Source organism: Miscanthus floridulus, chromosome 5 (genome assembly GCF_019320115.1).
Source record: "Miscanthus floridulus cultivar M001 chromosome 5, ASM1932011v1, whole genome shotgun sequence".
Lineage (NCBI taxonomy): Eukaryota > Viridiplantae > Streptophyta > Magnoliopsida > Poales > Poaceae > Miscanthus > Miscanthus floridulus.
In genome coordinates, this window is record NC_089584.1 from 130,288,964 (window position 1) to 130,308,917 (window position 19,954).

Genomic DNA, 19,954 nt, shown 5'->3' on the forward strand with positions numbered 1-19,954 from the left:
GGCCGCGCCTCCGCGTGGGCCGCGCGCCTGACTGCTGTCACGCGCGAGCGGGTTGACGTGTTGGATCGGGCCGCGCGTCGTGGGCAGGCCAAGGAAGTTTCGGTTTTCTCTATTTCTTTGTATTAAGAATTGTTTATCTATTTAGGTTATGAGCTGAACTTCAATAATTAGTAGTAAATTGCATGGTTGTCCAAAAATAGCGAAACAAAGTTTGTTAGGTTCGCAAAAATGTCGCCTACCTGTTAGTACAGTTGGTTCCCCATTAGTGGTTAGGATGGTAGGCTCATAAGCTTGAAGTAGAAAGCTTAGCGGTATATCGATCTTTAATTGCAAGATTTGTTGTGGTAAACCGACGATAGCTTTAGCTTTGAAATCGTTACCGTAGGTTCCTTAGGCATTTATATACTTGCTGTAAAAATGGTAATCATTGAACGAGTCGTTTAATGACGTAGTTAGTATCCTTGCTTTATCGTAAACTGGCATTAGGGGTATGAATATCCGTGGTCATCGTAAGAATGTAGGGCACGTTCATACTTGTTAGTAGTACTGGTATGTAGCTTAGACTTTAGTGGGTAGACCTCGCTTAGTAATGTAATAGAGGTATTTTTGCATTGAGAATTTCTGTTGCCATAGTGTAACCATTGCATCGTCATTTCATGTAGATCACGAACAGGTAGACTTCGTACCCGTCGGTGATCCGGAGTACGACGAGGTGATCGAGGAGTACGAGGAGGAGCTTTTCACACAGGAAGGAGACCAGGAGCCTGTTGGTACTGACTTTGCTGACTCGGCACCTGCCCAAGGCAAGCCCCGGTGCATAACCCCTATTTTTAAATGATCACTGAATATATTTATATGATATGCATTTACGTTACAGGCATTTTATAGAAACTACATGCATAGATATATCCACCATGAGTCCTACTAGTGCAGGTCGAGTAGCTGCTATGCTCAGGATGTCGGTAGCGTGAGTAACCTGCCGTTACTCGCAAATAGGGATTACACTATGATATCATGATGAAATAATGGAAAGGGAAAATGGTGACCGGACAGGGATGTGGATTTGGTACTGGCGGGTGTGAGGGGTTGTGTCCTGCGGCCAACAGGGCATAGCCTGGTTACACTTTTTCCCTGTCTATGTCGATTAAGGACCGGTCGTTGCATATGACTCTAGGCAAGTCACAGATTATTGTCCCGAGCACATACTTGGGTATGGGCGCAGGGAAAACTTGCTGCTCTCTTGTCGCGGATCCGGCTCTTTCCGGACCGACTGATGGGAAGAGGAGGTGGTGGAGGTCCTTGCGCCGCACTGAGTCCGAGATTCAGAGGCGGGGGCTTGGAGTCCAAGTTTGGACGGGGACCTGGACACCCAGGACAGGAGAGTGGTGGGTTAGTCCCGCTTGTGCCCAGGGTACAAGCGGGGCGTGTGTCTTCGGGGCACCCAGCTGGGCACATTGATTCGCGAATCGCCGGGTTATCCGGTACGGCTTGTCTGCGGTTTAGCACCGTAGTAAGAACTGGAAGTGGAAAAGGAGAAGGAACAGTAACGATTGCTCAACTCTTACTTGAAAGTAGCACATGTGCTTATATAGATTGACTAGATAAAAACTTAATCCGGCTGATGATAATAATGTATCAATAAGGACCCACTATTAGTTCTGCTTTTGGCTAAAGAGAACCAGCAACCATAAAGCCCAGTATATTCCTTGGAGTTGGGAAAGTATTCCCACTGATCGAATAAGTCTTGCGAGTATATTGTGTACTCAGGGTTTATTTACCCCTGTTGCAGGTGACGCTTGAGGAGTGTCTTGTGTGGAGGATCCATCTGGTGGGCTCAGACGGACTCCTCGTTATCTTATCGCTAGATGTTATCTTTTAATATTCCGCTGTTTATCATTCTGAACTCTGTATTTGGTATTGTAATAATATACTTTTAAGAAACTCTAATGTATGAGATGGACTTGTGTTGTAACTCGTTTTCATTATTGGATCCTTGGGAAAAATGTGGATCTTTCGGGTTCTCCCTCGGGGTGTGCCCGACGGATATCGCTCGTTGTAGTTGCTTTCGGGGTGCTTAGTGTCTGGTGGAAGACGAGCGCCTCCGTAAGTACACTATTTCGGGTGGTTCTGCCACAGTTGGTACCAGAGCCAATAATGATCACGAGTTCCTCACTCTTTTACAAAACTAAAAGTTTGACCAACAAAAGTTTTGCAAAAAATAGGATGCGATTAAGTTAAGTTATATAAGTATAAGCCCTAGCTATATGGTATATCTAGGATAGCGGCACTGGTTTTACCTAATCAGTTTTCTGCAGGTACACTGACTTACGTTGCGTAAGAAATCGCTTAGTATACGGAAAGCGAGTGTGCGATGTGCCAAAAATTTTATGAACGCCGCTATATTCCGGCTTGAGTGAACGTATAGGTCGAAGCATGCATCATATTATAGCATCTTATTGAACTAGGAGTCCCCCTTCATGTATAATGAAAGTAGTAAATTGGTAGGACTAACTTAATAAATGCCTTAATAAATGTGCTGCCATCTCTTTAATCCCTAAATTCTAATCTGGAGGGTGTCCTAATGGATGGTTCGTCTCTCTTACAGATGAATCTAAGGTCCGGACGTGGGAGCACTAGTTCGGGAGCGGCCAACGAGGGCCATGGTGACAGTGCACGGGCTTTTGAGCGTGACAACGAGGGAGCTCGGGAGGTTCCACCTTTGGTTCCTCATCCTTTCCCGCCGCCACCACCGCCTCCGCTGCAGAGGTCATGGTGGAGTTGTTGGCTGCTCGTCGGGAGTTAGCCGCTGCTCGATAGGAGACTGCTCGTGCCTTGGAGTTTATGGCATAGGCCGTCGCGGGTCTCACCCATGGAGGCCCTGGAGGCAACGGTGGGAATGGGGGTGGTGCTCGCCGTCCTGAGGGACAGTCCTCTTACCAGGACTTCCTCAAGACCCACCTGCCCACGTTCACACCATCGGACAATCTGTTGGAGGCAGAGCACTGGCTTCGCACGCTGGAGCAGAAGTTTCGGCTGCTCGGAGTGGCCAACGAGCAGAAGGTGCACTTTGCGTCCCAGCAGCTTTTGGGGTCCGCAGGTGCCTGGTGGGAGACTTTCCTAGCCGCGGAGCTGTCGGATCATCCGGTAATGTGGCAGGAGTTCTCCGCAGCCTTCCGCGAGTTCTTCATACCTGCTGGCGTTATCCACCAGAAGGTGACCGAGTTCATAGAGTTGCGTTAGGGGAGCAGGATGGTAATGGAGTATGTGAATCAGTTCAATCACTTGGCTCAGTATGCTGGTAGTTAGGTGGACACGGATGACAAGAAGAAGGATCGCTTCTTTCGTGGTCTCACTCCTGCTCTACAGGAGAAACTGTACCTGGGGAACTATCAGACCTTTGGGGCTCTGATGAACGCCACCATTGCTCTTGAGGGTTTTCAGCAGGCATCTCAGGCGGATTGGAAGCGGAGGAGGGTGGCAGCTGGATCCTCCAGCCACCCTCATACTCAGAAGGTGCAAATTGTGAGGCGGGGGTCCTATCAACCATCCGGCGGGCCTCCGTTCCGGTCACCCCAGCAGACCTCACAGACTTCCGCTACTCAGTACAAGGCACCTCAGCAGCAGGTGCAGCCCCAGCAGACTCAGGGGCAGCAGGTCCCACCTCATCAGGGATTTGGGAACAAGCCTAGTGCTTGTTTCAAGTGTGGCAAGGAGGGCCACTATGCCAGGGAATGTCCTCAGCAGCAGACAGCTCAGCCGTCTCAGCCATCTGCAAATTCCAGGCTGATTAAGAGGACTTTCATCAAGAGGAAGGTGCCTAGCAGATCTGGTCAGGTGCACTTCATGGATGCTCAGCAGGTTGTGCATCAGGAGACAGTTATGGCTGGTATGTTTACCATCGAATCCCATCCAGCTTTGGTGTTGTTTGATTCTGGTGCATCGCATTCCTTTATGAGCATGGGGTTTGTAGAGCGGCACAACTTATCACTTGTGGCTATACCGTATGCCTATAAGATCCGTACCACGGGTTCTCAGATGTTTATCAATACCCGTATGGATACTGTAAGTTTGGTATTAGCCACCCACACTTACCGTCTACAGTTCATGATAATGCCTGGGCAAGGCATTGATGTTATTCTTGGAATGAACTGGTTGCGGGTGTATGGGGTAGTATTAGATATGAAGAGAAGAAGTGTAGAGTTACGGCTTCCGTCTTCTGAGGATAGGATGTCTCTCATCATACCCTCAGAACTGGTCTTACCTGTTGCTGCCCATGCTGAAGCTATCCCTGATCTTACCTCCATTCCAGTAGTATGTGAGTTCCCAGATGTTTTCCCCGAGGATCTTCCTGGGTTGCCACCGGACCATGAGGTAGAATTCTCCATTGAGCTTGAGCCTGGTACTGCTCCTATCTCTAGACATCCATACCGTATGGCTCCAAGAGAGCTAGCAGAAATGAAGAAGCAACTGGAGGAGTTGATGGACAAGGGTTTCATCCGCCCAAGTTCTTCACCATGGGGTTGCCCAGCGATTTTTGTGAAGAAGAAGGATGGTACACTGCGGATGTGTGTGGATTATCGCCCCCTCAATGCGGTAACAGTTAAGAACAAGTATCCCTTGCCCCGCATTGATACTTTGTTTGATCAGTTAGCGGGTGCCATGGTGTTCTCGAAGATAGATCTCCGATCGGGCTATCATCAGATCAAGATCAGGCCACGGGATATACCAAGGACAACTTTCTCTACTAGGTATGGGCTGTATGAATACCTAGTGATGTCTTTCGGCCTCACCAATGCCCCGGCCTTCTTCATGTACCTGATGAACTCAGTTTTTATGCCGGAGCTAGATAAGTTTGTGGTAGTTTTCATTGATGACATCTTAATCTATTCCAAGAATGAGAAAGAGCATGCCCGTCACCTCCAGATAATACTGACTCGGCTAAGGGAGCACCAGCTGTATGCTAAATTCAGCAAGTGCGAGTTTTGGCTTGATCAAGTGCTGTTTTTGAGACATGTGTTGACACCTGAGGGCGTTTCTGTGGATCCCAGCAAGGTACAAGATGTATTAGATTGGAAGTCTCCAAGGTCTGTGCACCAGATCCGTCAGTTTCTTGGACTAGCTGGATACTATCGACGTTTCATCCCTGATTTCTCCAAGATAGCCCAGCCCATGACTAAGCTGCTCCAGAAAGAAGCTAAGTTTGTTTGGAGTCCAGCTTGTGAAGAAGCTTTTCAGTCCCTGAAGACTTTTCTGACCACTGCTCCTGTGTTGGCTCAACCTGATATTGAGAGGCCCTTTGATGTTTACTGTGATGCCTCGAAGATGGGATTGGGGTGTGTGCTTATGCAAGAAGGGCGTGTGATAGCTTATGCTTCGCGCCAACTGAAGAAGCACGAGGTGAACTACCCTACCCACGATTTAGAGCTGGCTGCTGTAGTTCACTCTCTGAAGATTTGGAGGCATTATTTGTTGGGCAACAAAGTGCATATCTTCACGGACCACAAGAGCCTTAAGTATATTTTCACTCAGTCTGAGTTGAACATGAGACAAAGGAGATGGTTAGAGTTGATCAAGGATTATGATTTGGAAGTCCACTATCATCCAGGAAAAGCCAATGTGGTGGCTGATGCTTTGAGTCGTAAGTCGCATCAGGTTGAGGAAATACCCTTGTCCCTCCACCACACTGAGGTGCTAGCTCAGATTGCATTAACCTTCGAATTGCTGGAGCAAATTATTCAGGAACAGAAGGGAGATCACGAAGAGATTCCTCACATCAAGAAGTTGCTAGCAGAAGGGCGTGGACCTCATTTTAGCATTGATAAGCAAGGAGTCGTAAGATACAAGGATAGACTGGTAGTCCCATCCAATGAAGAGCTAAAAAGAAAGATTTTGTAAGAAGCCCATCATTCCAAGCTATCTATCCACCCTGGTAGCAACAAGATGTATCATGATCTACGCAGGCTATACTAGTGGTCATACATGAAGCAAGATATCACCCAGTTCGTTGTAGAATGTGACACTTGTGGCAGAGTCAAGGCAGATCATATGCGTACTCCGGGATATCTGCAGCCCTTGCCCATTCCTGTTTGGAAATGGGAGGATATTTCCTTGGATTTCATTGTGGGTTTACCCCGCACCTCCTTTGGTTTTGATTCTATTTGGGTCATCGTGGACCGTCTCACCAAGTCTGCCCACTTCCTCCCGGTGGACACTAGATACAATGCCAAGAAGTATGCGGAGTTATACTTTGATCGGATTGTGACCCTACATGGAGTTCCTCTCACCATCATCTCTGATAGAGGGTCAGTTTTTGTCTCTCGTTTCTGGGAGAAACTCCAGGAGTGTTTGGGTACTCGTCTTCTCAGAAGTTCGGCATACCACCCACAGACGGATGGTCAAACTGAGAGAGTGAACCAGGTGCTCGAGGATATGCTGTGGGCTTGTACCATCTCTTTTCCTGAAAAGTGGGATCATTGTTTGAAGCTGGCAGAATTTTCATATAATAACAGCTATCAAGAGAGTATCCGCATGGCGCCATTTGAAGCTTTATATGGACAGAAGTGTAGGACACCGCTAAACTGGGTTGAAGTAGGAGACCGTGGGTATTTCAGGCCTAATTTCATAAAGGAGGCTCGAGAGAAAGTAAATATAATTCGTGAACACTTGAAGTCAGCTCAGAGTCGCTAGAAGGCTTACGTAGACAAACAAAGAAGGCCTTTAGAATTTGCAGTTGGAGATTTTGTGTATCTCAAGGTATCTCCTATGAGAGGAGTACATCGGTTTGGTGTCCATGGCAAGTTAGCCCCTCGGTATGTGGGTCCATACAAGGTGTTGCAACAGTGTGGCCCCGTTGCTTATCGTCTCCAACTCCCTGAAATTCTCTCGGCAGTTCACAATGTATTTCATGTCTCGCAACTGAAGAAGTGCCTACGAGTTCCTGAAGAATCTGTGGAGATAGAAGGACTTCTGCTACAACCTGATCTGTCCTATGTGGAACATCCTATAAAAATCTTGGATGAGAAGGAGAGAGTGACTAGGAACAGGGTGATAAAGTTTTACAAGGTACAATGGCAAAACCATTCAGAGGACGAAGCCACCTGGGAGCAAGAGAACTACTTAACAAAGCATTACCCCCATCTCCTCTCGGGGTCGGATAGTTAGTTTTGCACAAAAATGTACTCCATACCTCTTTCTCACACTAGGCACATGAAATCTCAGGTCGAGATTTTGTTTTAGGGAGGTAGATTTGTAACACCCTGGTGTTACATTGTAACATTTTGCTGAAACATTTCATAAGCATCTGATTTATGTGCATTGGTGTATGATAGGTTTTATAATCCATGTTTGGCTTGGAAACATTTGTACGAAACGGGAAAGCATAAGGTTATGTTTCATGTCACATAACGCGTTTATTACCTTAATTGAATTATTGTTAACGCTAAATGTTATAAAACGTGTCGTGAATGACGATAAAAAGGTTGCGGCCGATGACATGGATGGCTAGCGCGTATGTCCCGGGGGTCGGGTTTGGGGATTCGACGCGAAACATTTCAAATCGACGTCCTCCGCGTAAGTGTTTGAAGTGGTCGACGAAGCCATCTTCGGCATTAGTTGTAGAACAAGTGGTCTAAGAAGTAGCGCAATGTCGCGAATGAGAGTGATGGCTCGGTGTACTCCTTTTCGCATCGAGCGATTGGAATAGCGTTTGGAGCGTGGCGTACTCATTTTCTAGCCGCTTTAAAAGTCGTGCACGTCACCTGGCTCAGCTCTGGGCACGGTCACCACCCGGTCGGCTTGCCAGCGCGCTGTGCCGCGCGGGCTTGAGCCACTGCCGCGCTCGGCTGAGCTCGCAGCGCCATTCACGCGCACACCCCGCGTGTCCTGACCTTCTGCCTCGCTGCTGCCGCCTGCGCGCTCTGCCTCGCTGCTGCTCGCCTCGCCAACCAACACGTCGTGCTCGGACCACCGGCCGTGCTCTGCCTACCTTGCCCTGCCCCCGCTGTGGCCATGGTCGGGCGGGGTCCTACGTCCGCGTCGCTTGCGGCTACGCTCGGCACCGCTCAGTTGATCCCTTGGCCGCTTGTGCGTTTAGAAAACTGCCGTTGCGCTGTCGCCTCGGCGTCACGTCCGCCGTGTCCTTGCCTGGCGCCGGCCGCAGACGTGCCAGGCCAGGGCTCGTCGTTTGCTGCAGCGGCCGTGCAGATGGCTGTCAGGTGCACGCCCTGGGGTTCCCCATGGCCAAGCACGGCTGTACTTTGCGTTGACGCCCGCAGATGAGACATGCCGAGCCGTGTGTTCCTCTGTCTCCGCTGTCCCCTTGCCGCCGTCACGTTTCTTTCCAATTCACCACTGCGGTTGCACCATGTTCCAATTGGTCTTGCCCGCAACTCCGTTGGGCAGCCAGTAACCCTTCCCGCCCCTCATAGCAGCCTATAGCTCTGTCCTGTGCGCCAGTTTCGAAGGGCCGAGCTCTTGGGCCCTTAAGACCCGAAGTGCTGCGCCGTCGGTTTTCTTCCCCACCAAAGCAGCTCAGTCAAATTCCTCGCACCACTAGCCTCCTCTTCCGTCAGTTGTCACCATGCTCACCCTATCCTAGACCCTACCGCCGTAGTGCATCTCGTGGCGCGGGCGTGCCATTGCCGTGCTCTGCTGCACTCCTCGCGCGCACGTGGCCGGCTTGGCCTGAGCCACCTCCGATCGCTTCTTCACGTCTTCCAGTTCCATGGTGAGTCGCTGGTACTCGTCCACTCCTTATTTTGTCCCGGTAGTGCTGTTGTTCACCGGAACGGCATCACCGCCCTTACAGGTTGCCCACCGTCGTGGTCCGTGATCGCTGCGACGTCTCGGCGTCTGTGTCTCCGCCCGGTGGTTTGCATTCGCACGTAGGTGAGTATCGGCCCTTTATTTTAGCATGGAGAGGGTCGGGGTGGCCGACGTAGGCGTCCAGTGCTGCGCCGTCGCGCTGATGCGTGCTCTGGATGGCCAGGGACCTCCTCGCGGTGAAGAAGAAGAAGGGGGAGGGTGCTGGTGTAAAATGGTAGACTAGCGAAATAGTACCGTAGAGCTCGTAGTAAATGCTGAGTTCGTCGGGGGTGTTTGTGCGTTTTTACCGACACGCGTAGGCTTTTCCCTTCGTGGGCCGCTGGCCATCTGGGCCACGCCTCCGCGTGGGCCGCGCGCCTGACTGCTGTCACGCGCGGGCGGGTTGACGTGTTGGATCGGGCCGCGCGTCGTGGGCAGGCCAAGGAAGTTTTGGTTTTCTCTATTTCTTTGTATTAAGAATTGTTTATCTATTTAGGTTATGAGCTGAACTTCAATAATTAGTAGTAAATTGCATGGTTGTCCAAAAATAGCGAAACAAAGTTTGTTAGGTTCGTAAAAATATCGCCTACCTGTTAGTACAGTTGGTTCCCCATTAGTGGTTAGGATGGTAGGCTCATAAGCTTGAAGTAGAAAGCTTAGCGGTATATCGATCTTTAATTGCAAGATTTGTTGTGGTAAACCGACGATAGCTTTAGCTTTGAAATCGTTACTGTAGGTTCCTTAGGCATTTATATACTTGCTGTAAAAATGGTAATCATTGAACGAGTCGTTTAATGACGTAGTTAGTATCCTTGCTTTATCGTAAACTGGCATTAGGGGTATGAATATCCATGGTCATCGTAAGAATGTAGGGCACGTTCATACTTGTTAGTAGTACTGGTATGTAGCTTAGACTTTAGTGGGTAGACCTCGCTTAGTAATGTAATAGAGGTATTTTTGCATTGAGAATTTCTGTTGCCATAGTGTAACTATTGCATCGTCATTTCATGTAGATCACGAACAGGTAGACTTCGTACCCGTCGGTGATCCGGAGTACGACGAGGTGATCGAGGAGTACGAGGAGGAGCTTTTCACACAGGAAGGAGACCAGGAGCCTATTGGTACTGACTTTGCTGACTCGGCACCTGCCCAAGGCAAGCCCCGGTGCATAACCCCTATTTTTAAATAATCACTGAATATATTTATATGATATGCATTTACGTTACAGGCATTTTATGGAAACTACATGCATAGATATATCCACCATGAGTCCTACTAGTGCAGGTCGAGTAGCTGCTATGCTCAGGATGTCGGTAGCGTGAGTAACCTGCCGTTACTCGCAAATAGGGATTACACTATGATATCATGATGAAATAATGGAAAGGGAAAATGGTGACCGGACAGGGATGTGGATTTGGTACTGGCGGGTGTGAGGGGTTGTGTCCTGTGGCCAACAGGGCATAGCCCGGTTACACTTTTTCCCTGTCTGTGTCGATTAAGGACCGGTCGTTGCATATGACTCTAGGCAAGTCACAGATTATTGTCCCGAGCACATACTTGGGTATGGGCGCAGGGAAGGCTTGCTGCTCTCTTGTTGCGGATCCAGCTCTTTCTGGACCGACTGATGGGAAGAGGAGGTGGTGGAGGTCCTTGCGCCGCACTGAGTCCGGGATTCAGAGGCGGGGGCTTGGAGTCCAAGTTTGGACGGGGACCTGGACACCCGGGACAGGAGAGTGGTGGGTTAGTCCCGCTTGTGCCCAGGGTACAAGCGGGGCATGTGTCTTCGAGGCACCCAGCTGGGCACTTTGATTCGTGAATCGCTGGGTTATCCGGTACGGCTTGTCTGCGGTTTAGCACCGTAGTAAGAACTGGAAGTGGAAAAGGAGAAGGAACAGTAACGATTGCTCAACTCTTGCTTGAAAGTAGCACAGGTGCTTATATAGATTGACTAGATAAAAACTTAATCCGGCTGATGATAATAATGTATCAATAAGGACCCACTATTAGTTCTGCTTTTGGCTAAAGAGAACCAGCAACCATAAAGCCCAGCATATTCCTTGGAGCCGGGAAAGTATTCCCACTGATCGGATAAGTCTTGCGAGTACATTGTGTACTTAGGGTTTATTTACCCCTGTTGCAGGTGACGCTTGAGGAGTGTCTTGTGTGGAGGATCCATCTGGTGGGCTCAGACGGACTCCTCGTTATCTTATCGCTAGATGTTATCTTTTAATATTCCGCTGTTTATCATTCTGAACTCTGTATTTGGTATTGTAATAATGTACTTTTAAGAAACTCTAATGTATGAGATGGACTTGTGTTGTAACTCGTTTTCATTATTGGATCCTTGGGAAAAATATGGATCTTTTGGGTTCTCCCTTGGGGTGTGCCCAACGGATATCGCTCGTTGTAGTTGCTTTCGGGGTGCTTAGTGTCTGGTGGAAGACGAGCGCCTCCGTAAGTACACTATTTCGGGTGGTTCTGCCACAACTAGTCATTCCACTATGGCATGATTTAGCTGAATTGTCTAACTCCTCTATGCAAGCCTGTAACCTAGCTGAGCCTACACCAGCACCAACCCAAACACAAGCTTCCACTCAAACACAAGCCTCCTCTCAAACGGCAACAACCACTGATGATGACAACTACCTAAACAATCCTGAGCCACAGAATGAGCACGTGGGTGTGGATGAGGAGGACATGTACCTAGAATTAGAGCCACAGACCAAGGGTACTGATGCATTTGAGGAGGATGTACCTATTTCTGACTCTGAATGAGAATCTAATTCTGATGATGATGATGATGATGACTATGAGGAGGATGAGGCAGATGAAATGGTCAAAGATAAAGTTCCACTTAGTAATCCTAAAATAGTGTATGACAAAAATAACCCACCAATGATAGTAGGCAGTATCTATGAAAATATGTCTTATTTTAAGTTGGCTTTGGCTACACATGTAATCAGAAATGAGTTTGAGTTTAACATAGAGAAGAGTGATCCAGGGAGGTATAGGGTCTACTGCAGTGCTAAAATTGATGGATGTAGGTGGAGGATTCTTGCATCTATAGCTGCAGACAAGACAACAGTGAAGGTAACTCTTGCCATCTTTCTTTTTTTGTTGATTTACTTATAATTGGTATGACATATTTGCAGGTGAAGAAGAACCCATATCCTCATGAGTGTCAGAGCACAAGAAGAGGTGGTAAAGTGAAGTGTGCAACCAAGTTTTGGGTTTGTGAAAAGGTGAAGGACTAGATATTTAAGGATCCCAGGGTGTCAGCTATGGAGCTACAGAAGAGGATCAAGGATAAATTCAAGGTGGTTGTGCCTTACAAGAGAGTATATAATGGTAAGGAACTAGCTCACAGCCAATTATTTAGAGATTGGAGGTCTAGTTTTGACAATCTGTATAGGTTCAAGTTGCAAATTGAGGAATCTTGTTCAGGTAGCTTTATAGTTATTGATCATCATACTATTAATAACAAGATTAGGTTCAATAGACTGTTCTTTGCCATGAAGCCATGTATTGATGGGTTTCTTCAAGGCTGTAGGCCATACTTGTCAGTTGATAGTACATTTCTCATGGGCAAGTTTAGAGGTCAACTATGTGTAGCCTGTGCAGTAGATGGGCACAACTGGATGTATCCAGTTGTAGTTGGAGTCATAGATTTAGAAACAAATGAGAATTGGATATGGTTCATGGAGAGACTAAGAGATGCTATAAGGAGTCCACTAGGTCTGACTTTCTATACTGATTGTGGTCAAACAGTGATGGTCGGGTATTTCCTAATGCAGAGCACAGAGAGTGTATGTGGCATCTTGTTAAAAAATTTAAGAAAAGGTTCCATGGATAGGTGTTTGATGATCATTTGTGGGCATCATCTTACAGTTGGAACTCATACCTTTTTGAGAAACACTGGTCAGCAATGCAGCAGCTAAGCCAGCAGCTATGGTTTATCTATAGCAGAACCATAAGAAGCTATGGACCAGAAGTCAATTTGAAGTCACATGTAAGATAGACTATGTCACAAATAATTTAGCTAAGAGCTTCAACAACTAGATCAAAGGTGAAAAAGGCCAGCATTTGGATGACTTGCTTGATACAATCAGACAAAAGTTATTAATCAAATGGAACCACAGAAGGAAGATTACAAGGCAGATGCAGGGCAAGATACTTCCACACATTGTGGACAAGCTGAAGGAGCAAAATAGGAACCTAGATATTGATGTCATAATTAGCGATGATGGCATTGCAGAGTTATGTGCAAGAGGAGGATCAAGCTTCAGATTTGTTGTGAATTTGGACCAAAGGACTTGCACTTATAGGGCTTGGCAGGTTTCAGGCCTACCATGTAAGCATGCACTGGCCTACATCACTAGCATAAGAGGAGAGAAAATTGAAGACCATGTGGACAACTACTACTCAATGCATAAGTTCAGGTCAGCTTATGAGGGTATTATCCCTACCATTCCTGATAAGTCCATGTGGCCCAAATCTGATCATGGCTTCTTCATGCATCCACCTCTTCTCAAATCAACTGCTGGTAGAAGGAGGCAGACAAGGTTCAGAGGAGGTGCTGAAGGTGGCAACAACGGCAATAAAGGCAGGCACTAGTGCCCTATTTGCCATGAATATGGGCATCATTGATACACTTGTAAAGATGGAGATTCAGCAAACATTGCAGCAATGCTTGCTGATAGGTGAGATTCTTTGTTTCAGATTTTTGTGTTGGGTTGTATGTGACATACTTAGCAGCTATGACAATTTGTATTTATCTATTGCAGGGGACCACCTAAAGGAAGAAGAAAAAGGCAACCACATCCTCAACTAAAACAAGCATTGTTTCTGTTCCTACTAGAATGGTGTTCCCTGATTTGCCCCCTGGTACAACTGCCACAACTGAAGCAGCTGCTGGAAATAAGAGAAAAACAACAACAGTAGGTTCTAAGAAATCAAAGAGCTCATCCTCTACCTCAGCAGCTTCAATCAGGTAGGCTCATGTTCTTGACATTTTCCTTGTACTACAACTATCACATATACCAAACACCTGTAAATATACGACACTATAAATTTTGAAGGTGGTGTCATATCATATGATTGTACCTGATCAAGTTTTCAGTAAATCCTAAGCAATATATGTCAATGTGGTGTCATGTCATATGGTTGTACTTGATCAAGTTTTTAGTAAATCCTAAGCAATATATGTCAATGTGGTGTCATGTCATATGATTGTACCTGATCAAGGCTACCATTAGCCACCTGCTGCGGCCGCGAGTCGTCATCAGAGCCCGTCCTCCCGTCGGCGTGCTTCGTCTGAACTACCTGTTGCAGCAGCTGCTGCTGCGCCCTCCGGGTCTTCTCCTCCTCCTTGGCCTGTAGCGCCTTGGTGACCTCGGCGACGGTGATGAGGCGGTACGCCTGGCCGAGCACCAGCGTGTCACAGGGATTGAGCAGCTTCACCCGCATGACGCGCGCGGCGCCATGATGCCTATGCTGCTGTCCCCCTGCCGCTGCTGCTGAGAGTTGGACCGAAGCTTCTCGCTGTCATCATGGCGCCGCGTGGGTGAGGCTACTCAAGCCTCGCGACACGCCGGTGCTAGGGCAGGCATACCGCCTCATCACCGTTGTCGAGGTCACCAAGGCGCTGCAGGCCAAGGAGGAGGAGAAGACCCGGAGGGCGCAGCAGCAGCAGCTGCTACACGCAGTTCAGACGAAGCACGCCGGCGGGAGGACGGGCTCCAGTGACGACTCGTAGTCGCAACAGGTTGCTGATGGCAGCCTTGATCAGGTACTGCTTTTACTCCTAAGCAAACCAAGGCACTAACTAATTTATGATGCCATATAGTTAGACACTACATTAAGCTTTCCATGTCACTAAAGAAAACCAATACGGAGGCTCATGTTCTTGACATTTTCCTTGTACTATAGGTTTATAAGTCAACTAACCCAATACTTTTTTTGCTTTAGAAGATCTGAAACAGGCTCCAACCAGCCAGAAACTGGAAGCCTGCAGCCTGTGCCTTTGAGCATTGTGTTCCCTGCAAGCCTAGAGCCAGAACCTGAGCATGTCAACACTGTCGACGATATCAACACAACTGAGAACAAAGAGAGACCCAAGACAGCAGTGAATAAGAAAATGAAGCTTGACAGTCCTGCTATGAATACAAGAGCCAAGGTATGTACAACTCCAGATAGTCCTGCTATGGGTACCAGAAGCAAAAGGAAGCTTGACATTTAGTTGTTGTCTGTGGGATGACTCAAAACTCCAGATATTTTGTAACTCATGTGGTATGTCTATTGACCATAACCTGTATTTTGTAAGACCAAAACAGTGGTCTGTGCATGACCAAAACAATGGTCTGGTCTATGTCATGACTGGTTTGTGAAATATTGTTATGGTTTGTGAAATTTTCGTAACTGGTTTGTCAAATTTGTGGCGTCAAGGACAAGTGCAAAATTCTACTCCTGACGCCTGGACACAGGGGCAAAAAGGTCTTTCTATCTCTCCATTACTGGCCGTTATGCTCTAACCTCACAAAAGTGGCACACGGGATAAGAAAACTTTACGCGAGGGACTAAAGAGGGGCAGCTAAAATTTTGTGGCAGAGAAGGAATTAGAAACTTTTATAATGGCTTGTAAGAAAAAATCTCAAACTTTTAGGGATTTTTATCTATATTTAATACTTTATACATGTGTCTAAATATTTGATGCGACACAAATTTTAAGAGCTTTAAAAAACCAAACAGGATGAATATGACCCGAGTAGGTATCGTTTGTCTCTTGATCCCACCATTCACCACCACACGTTACAGCTCGCATGTCATCCTCGTCCACTCGACTCTCCTCCACCGCCCGTAACTCCATTGATCGCGCCGCCTCCCGTACCAGCGCGACCGGTCCGAGTCTCCTGCGCTCTCGCTGCCTGTGCGCCGTGCCAGGGCCAGCCGCGCGCCTCCCTTCTGCTGCAGCCAGGTCCCACATCCGTCTACAAAAGGCTAATCCCTCTCGGCAGAAGCGCAACGCAAATCCAGACCCAGCGATCGCATCGCACTCGCACCACACTCGGATCACAGGTCAGATCCCCGCGGCGGCTATGGCCGAGAACTTCCTGCTCCAGAGCCGGCACGGCAAGTCCCGCGTCCGCGTCTCCCGCGTCTGGCGCCGCCCGGCCGCGGCGGGGGGCCACGTCATCGTTGAGTGGAACGTCGCCGTCAGCATCGTCTCCGACTGCCGCCCCTCCTACATCTCCAGCGACAACTCCGCCATCGTCGCCACAGATTCCATCAAGAACACCGTACGTTCCAGTGTTCCACCAGTCTCTCTTTGCTTTCCTCCTTCCTCCGCCGCCCCAAAGCGGTTCTGGCGGCTTTTTGGCTGCTGATTTGGTACGCCTTCGCTTGTGCAGGTGTATGTCAAGGCGAAAGAGTGCACGGAAGTGGTGTCCATGGAGGAATTCGCCGTGATTCTTGGAAGGCATTTCACGTCGTTGTACCCTCAGGTATAGCGACTCGAGACTTGTTGTATCCGGGTTGGTTGCTTGCTTCTGAGGGGTCAAGATGGGATTCTTATGGATCTCTTCGTGCTGCCGTTTCGGGGCAGGTTTCAGAGGCCACGGTGACTATCGTGGAGCTCCCATGGGAGCGTGTGGCTGTCGACGGAAAGCCTCATTCGCACGGTGAGAAAGATTATCGGCTATCTTAGTCCTTGATTGTTTGAAGTAAAATGAGGAAGAGTCGTGAACGTTTCCTTGGCGAATCTTTTCCTTGATCCCTGCGGATAGTAGGATAGGATATACAGTATCCGCCAAACTTGGAGCTTTGCCTGCCTTCAAGGAAACTTTTCCTTGGCCCCCCATCCTCGTGTCTCTTGTCGAAATCTGCAATTGCCATTTGGCATCTTTCAATGTGAGACTGTTTATTACTCACTTCTGTAATTACTCCATACTCCTGTTCCAAGGAACAGCCTAGTATGGGCGGCCTCATGTGTGAGTGTCTGAGTGACATGAGGTATAGCATTGATATCACAACTGACAAGTCACTAGCATGCACTTTATGCTCAACGCAATTTTTTTTTCTTTTCCATAACTTACATGGAAATACCTAACTCTAACTATCAACAACTTTTGTGGTTTAAACATTGTGACAGTGACGCCCTGTCCAGTTATGCATAATACTCTCACACATCATTCAGTGCTCAAGATTCATTTAGCAGAGATTTGAAAGAACCCATGCTGAAGGCAACAGTTGCACACATATATTAGAAAACTTTGTTCCATCTCCAAATTTTCTGAACATTTGTTTGGTTAGTAATTGTGCCCCTTAATACTAAATATGAGAATATTCTGCTTTCAAGTAATATATTCACTTCCCAAATGTGTTACAGATTAGTAAAAAACTGACCCATTAGCCAGGAATCCAGGATCCCACAAATACCTGGATTCTTTCCAATTTGTACGCACTAGTATTTGTATATTTGTACATGGGGTGAAGAGTAAGCTGTTCATCTACTTCAAGAATCAATTTTATTTTACTACCTCCCCCTACCCCCCCCCCCCCCCCCCCCCCCCCCCCCCCCCCCAAAAAAAAAAGGGAGAAAAAAACTGAAACTATCTTAATTTTGACCAAGTTTATATAAAAGATTGTCAACATTTATGACACCGAAATAGGCATAGTATGAAAATATGTTCCATGATAAATCTAATGATGCTTATTTGGTAATATAAATGTTGGTATATATTTATTTTAAATTTGGTCAAATTTAAAATAGTTTGACTTAGGAGAAAACTAGAGTGACGTTTTTCGGACGGAGGTAGTACTATATAGCTGAATGACATTTATCCTAGTGACCTCCCATGTTTATTTACTTTTCAAATGCTGAATTTCACACAATGTCTGAGAGAACACTGCATATTGTACCACTGTTTATAGGGTTCAAAGTTGGTGCTGAGAAGCACAGCACAGAGGTCATTGTCAAAAAATCTGGAAGCCTGCTTATAAATTCTGGAATCCAAGGGTACTCGCTGCTAAAGACAACTCAGGTATTTCTTCAACTTTTTCTTTCGTGATAGTTGGGCCATCACTCACATAGTTGGGCCATCACTCTCCATGTTTATCACTTTATCTTAACTCTTCTGTTCTGGTTGAGATTGATTAGTTCTGTATAAACCAGTATGTTGGTGCATCCTAGCCTGCATAAGTTATGAACTATGTTGTGATAAGTCAGTAGATCTATAATAGCCGGTGTTCTCTTAGGCGCTAGGCACTAGTCAGGTGGAGGCCGGCGCCTGGGCTGTCAGTGTTCTGGCTGAGCTTGTTCCTTCTTTTTACCTCTTGGTTTGGTAGGTTGAGTAGTGAAAAGGTCCTTCAGAAGATGGGGGTTAAACCATGTCATGTTTCGAGTGATTTAATACATTTCCTCAGGTTGCCACTTTGTTACCTGAAGCTTACTTGATAAAATTCTTAAATGAACTAGAGTTGTTTTTCTCCAGTATCACAGAAGTAAATTCTAAAATTTGACTGCTACTTCTCAGTCTGGGTTTGAAGGGTTTGTGACGGATCGCTATAGACTTCTTCCTGATACAACGGAAAGGATAGTAGCAACAGAAGTAACTGCTTGGTGGAGGTAACTCTTCTCTTCTGAGTTCTTAGACCATCTTTCAATTTAAATTGTTCTATCTACATACAGTTGAGAAACAATGCTATTACAATGTTCTGGACAAGCCACTACTGTAGTTCAGATGTTGCGATTATCTTTTATTTTTGGGAATTCAAGCTGTTACAATGAATTCCTATCAGCTGTAGTTCAGATGTTCTGGACAAGTCATGTATTCAGATGTCATAACTTTCTAATTTGCAAAATAGCAAGAAATGAGACAGGGATATCCAGTTATTTATGGGTCATGCTGTTTTGCGTGCACTTCCTTTTTCTGTATCCAGGTATCCTTTTGAACATGTTTCGCAGCTACCATCAAAGCCATTCTGCTTTACGCAAAGATATCAGGATGTAAAGAAAGTTCTTGCAGAGACATTCTTTGGTCCTGCTGATGTTGGTGTGTATAGTCCATCTGTACAGAATACGCTATACCTCATGGCCAAGGAAGTTCTTACAAGGTTTGTAACTCTGATTTGGTTGTCTCTTGTTTTCACACCCCTTAAAATATGTACACAATTTTCTTTGATGAGTTGCACTGAATGCACATGTTCATTTTAAAGGTTCCCAGATATATCGTCAATTCAGCTTAGAATGCCGAACCTTCACTTTCTGCCTGTCAACTTGGGGAGCAAAGAAACTCCGTTGGTGAAGGTAAAACTTCCTCTACTGTATAAAATGTATGAGTTTTGTTGTTTCCTCTCTGCCTATTGGATTACTCTCCAGGATAGAATTGCACAGTGTCAAATGTAGTTTATATATACATTCTTGTGCTCTATTCCATGTTAAGCTTATTCGGAGTTTCTATATCTTATCCATGTAAACTGAGATATATTTTGTGTTTATCAGTTTGCTGATGATGTGTACCTGCCGACGGATGAACCACACGGAACCATTGAAGCAACTTTGAGCCGTCCCATGTCAAAGTTGTAAGAATGTAGTCATCAGGCTGGTAGCCTGGTATGAGAGACTCCTGTTTTGTCTCCCCAGCATTCCCAGGCCAAAATGAAAAATAAGCTGTAAGGAAAAGATAAACCATCATAAGTCATAACCCCTATTCTATATATGGGGGTAATAAGTGGACAGTCTTGTGTTGAAGTTGAATGTTGTCCGCTGTAGGCGTCCAGCTTGTGACGTTTCGCCGCTGTAAATGTGTACATTGCTTGTCTTGTATGGAAACCTGTTAACACCTTTGAAAGCTTGCTCAGTTTTACTTAGTCGTTTGTAGTCTCAACTCTTTAGTTACCAAGTTCAGTAAATATGATTACTTCTCCATATTTGTATTGTACTCTTCTCGAGAATGCCTTCATTCATTTTTACTCCAGCAGTATACCGTTGTTTTTCTTTAGAGGAAGGCTGAGTGTTTTTTTCCCCCAACGGAATATGAAATTCCATTAAACCAAGGTCACAGCGAGATCACTGGACACCAAGTCCTGGAGCACGTCCGGGGTGCCATCCCACACCAGACTAGTGTTCACAGGACAATTACAACCTTTTGCCGCC

At 46.6% G+C, this 19,954-nt stretch overlaps 2 protein-coding genes across 2 annotated transcripts; both read left to right on the plus strand.

Moving 5' to 3' along the window:
* The first annotated feature begins 12,960 nt into the window (after positions 1-12,960).
* On the plus strand, positions 12,961-13,416 carry LOC136455348 (uncharacterized). Its single transcript, XM_066455413.1, has one exon. It carries the CDS (start codon positions 12,961-12,963, stop codon positions 13,414-13,416), a length of 456 nt encoding a protein of 151 aa, XP_066311510.1.
* A 2,172-nt stretch (positions 13,417-15,588) lies between these two features.
* On the plus strand, positions 15,589-19,728 carry LOC136453590 (uricase-2-like). The gene is made up of 8 exons (XM_066454149.1): positions 15,589-16,097; positions 16,209-16,301; positions 16,403-16,478; positions 17,731-17,840; positions 18,333-18,424; positions 18,739-18,912; positions 19,015-19,105; positions 19,301-19,728. The coding sequence occupies exons 1-8, from the start codon at positions 15,621-15,623 to the stop codon at positions 19,382-19,384; spliced, it is 1,197 nt and encodes a 398-aa protein (XP_066310246.1). The 5' UTR covers positions 15,589-15,620; the 3' UTR covers positions 19,385-19,728.
* Positions 19,729-19,954: the final 226 nt, after the last annotated feature.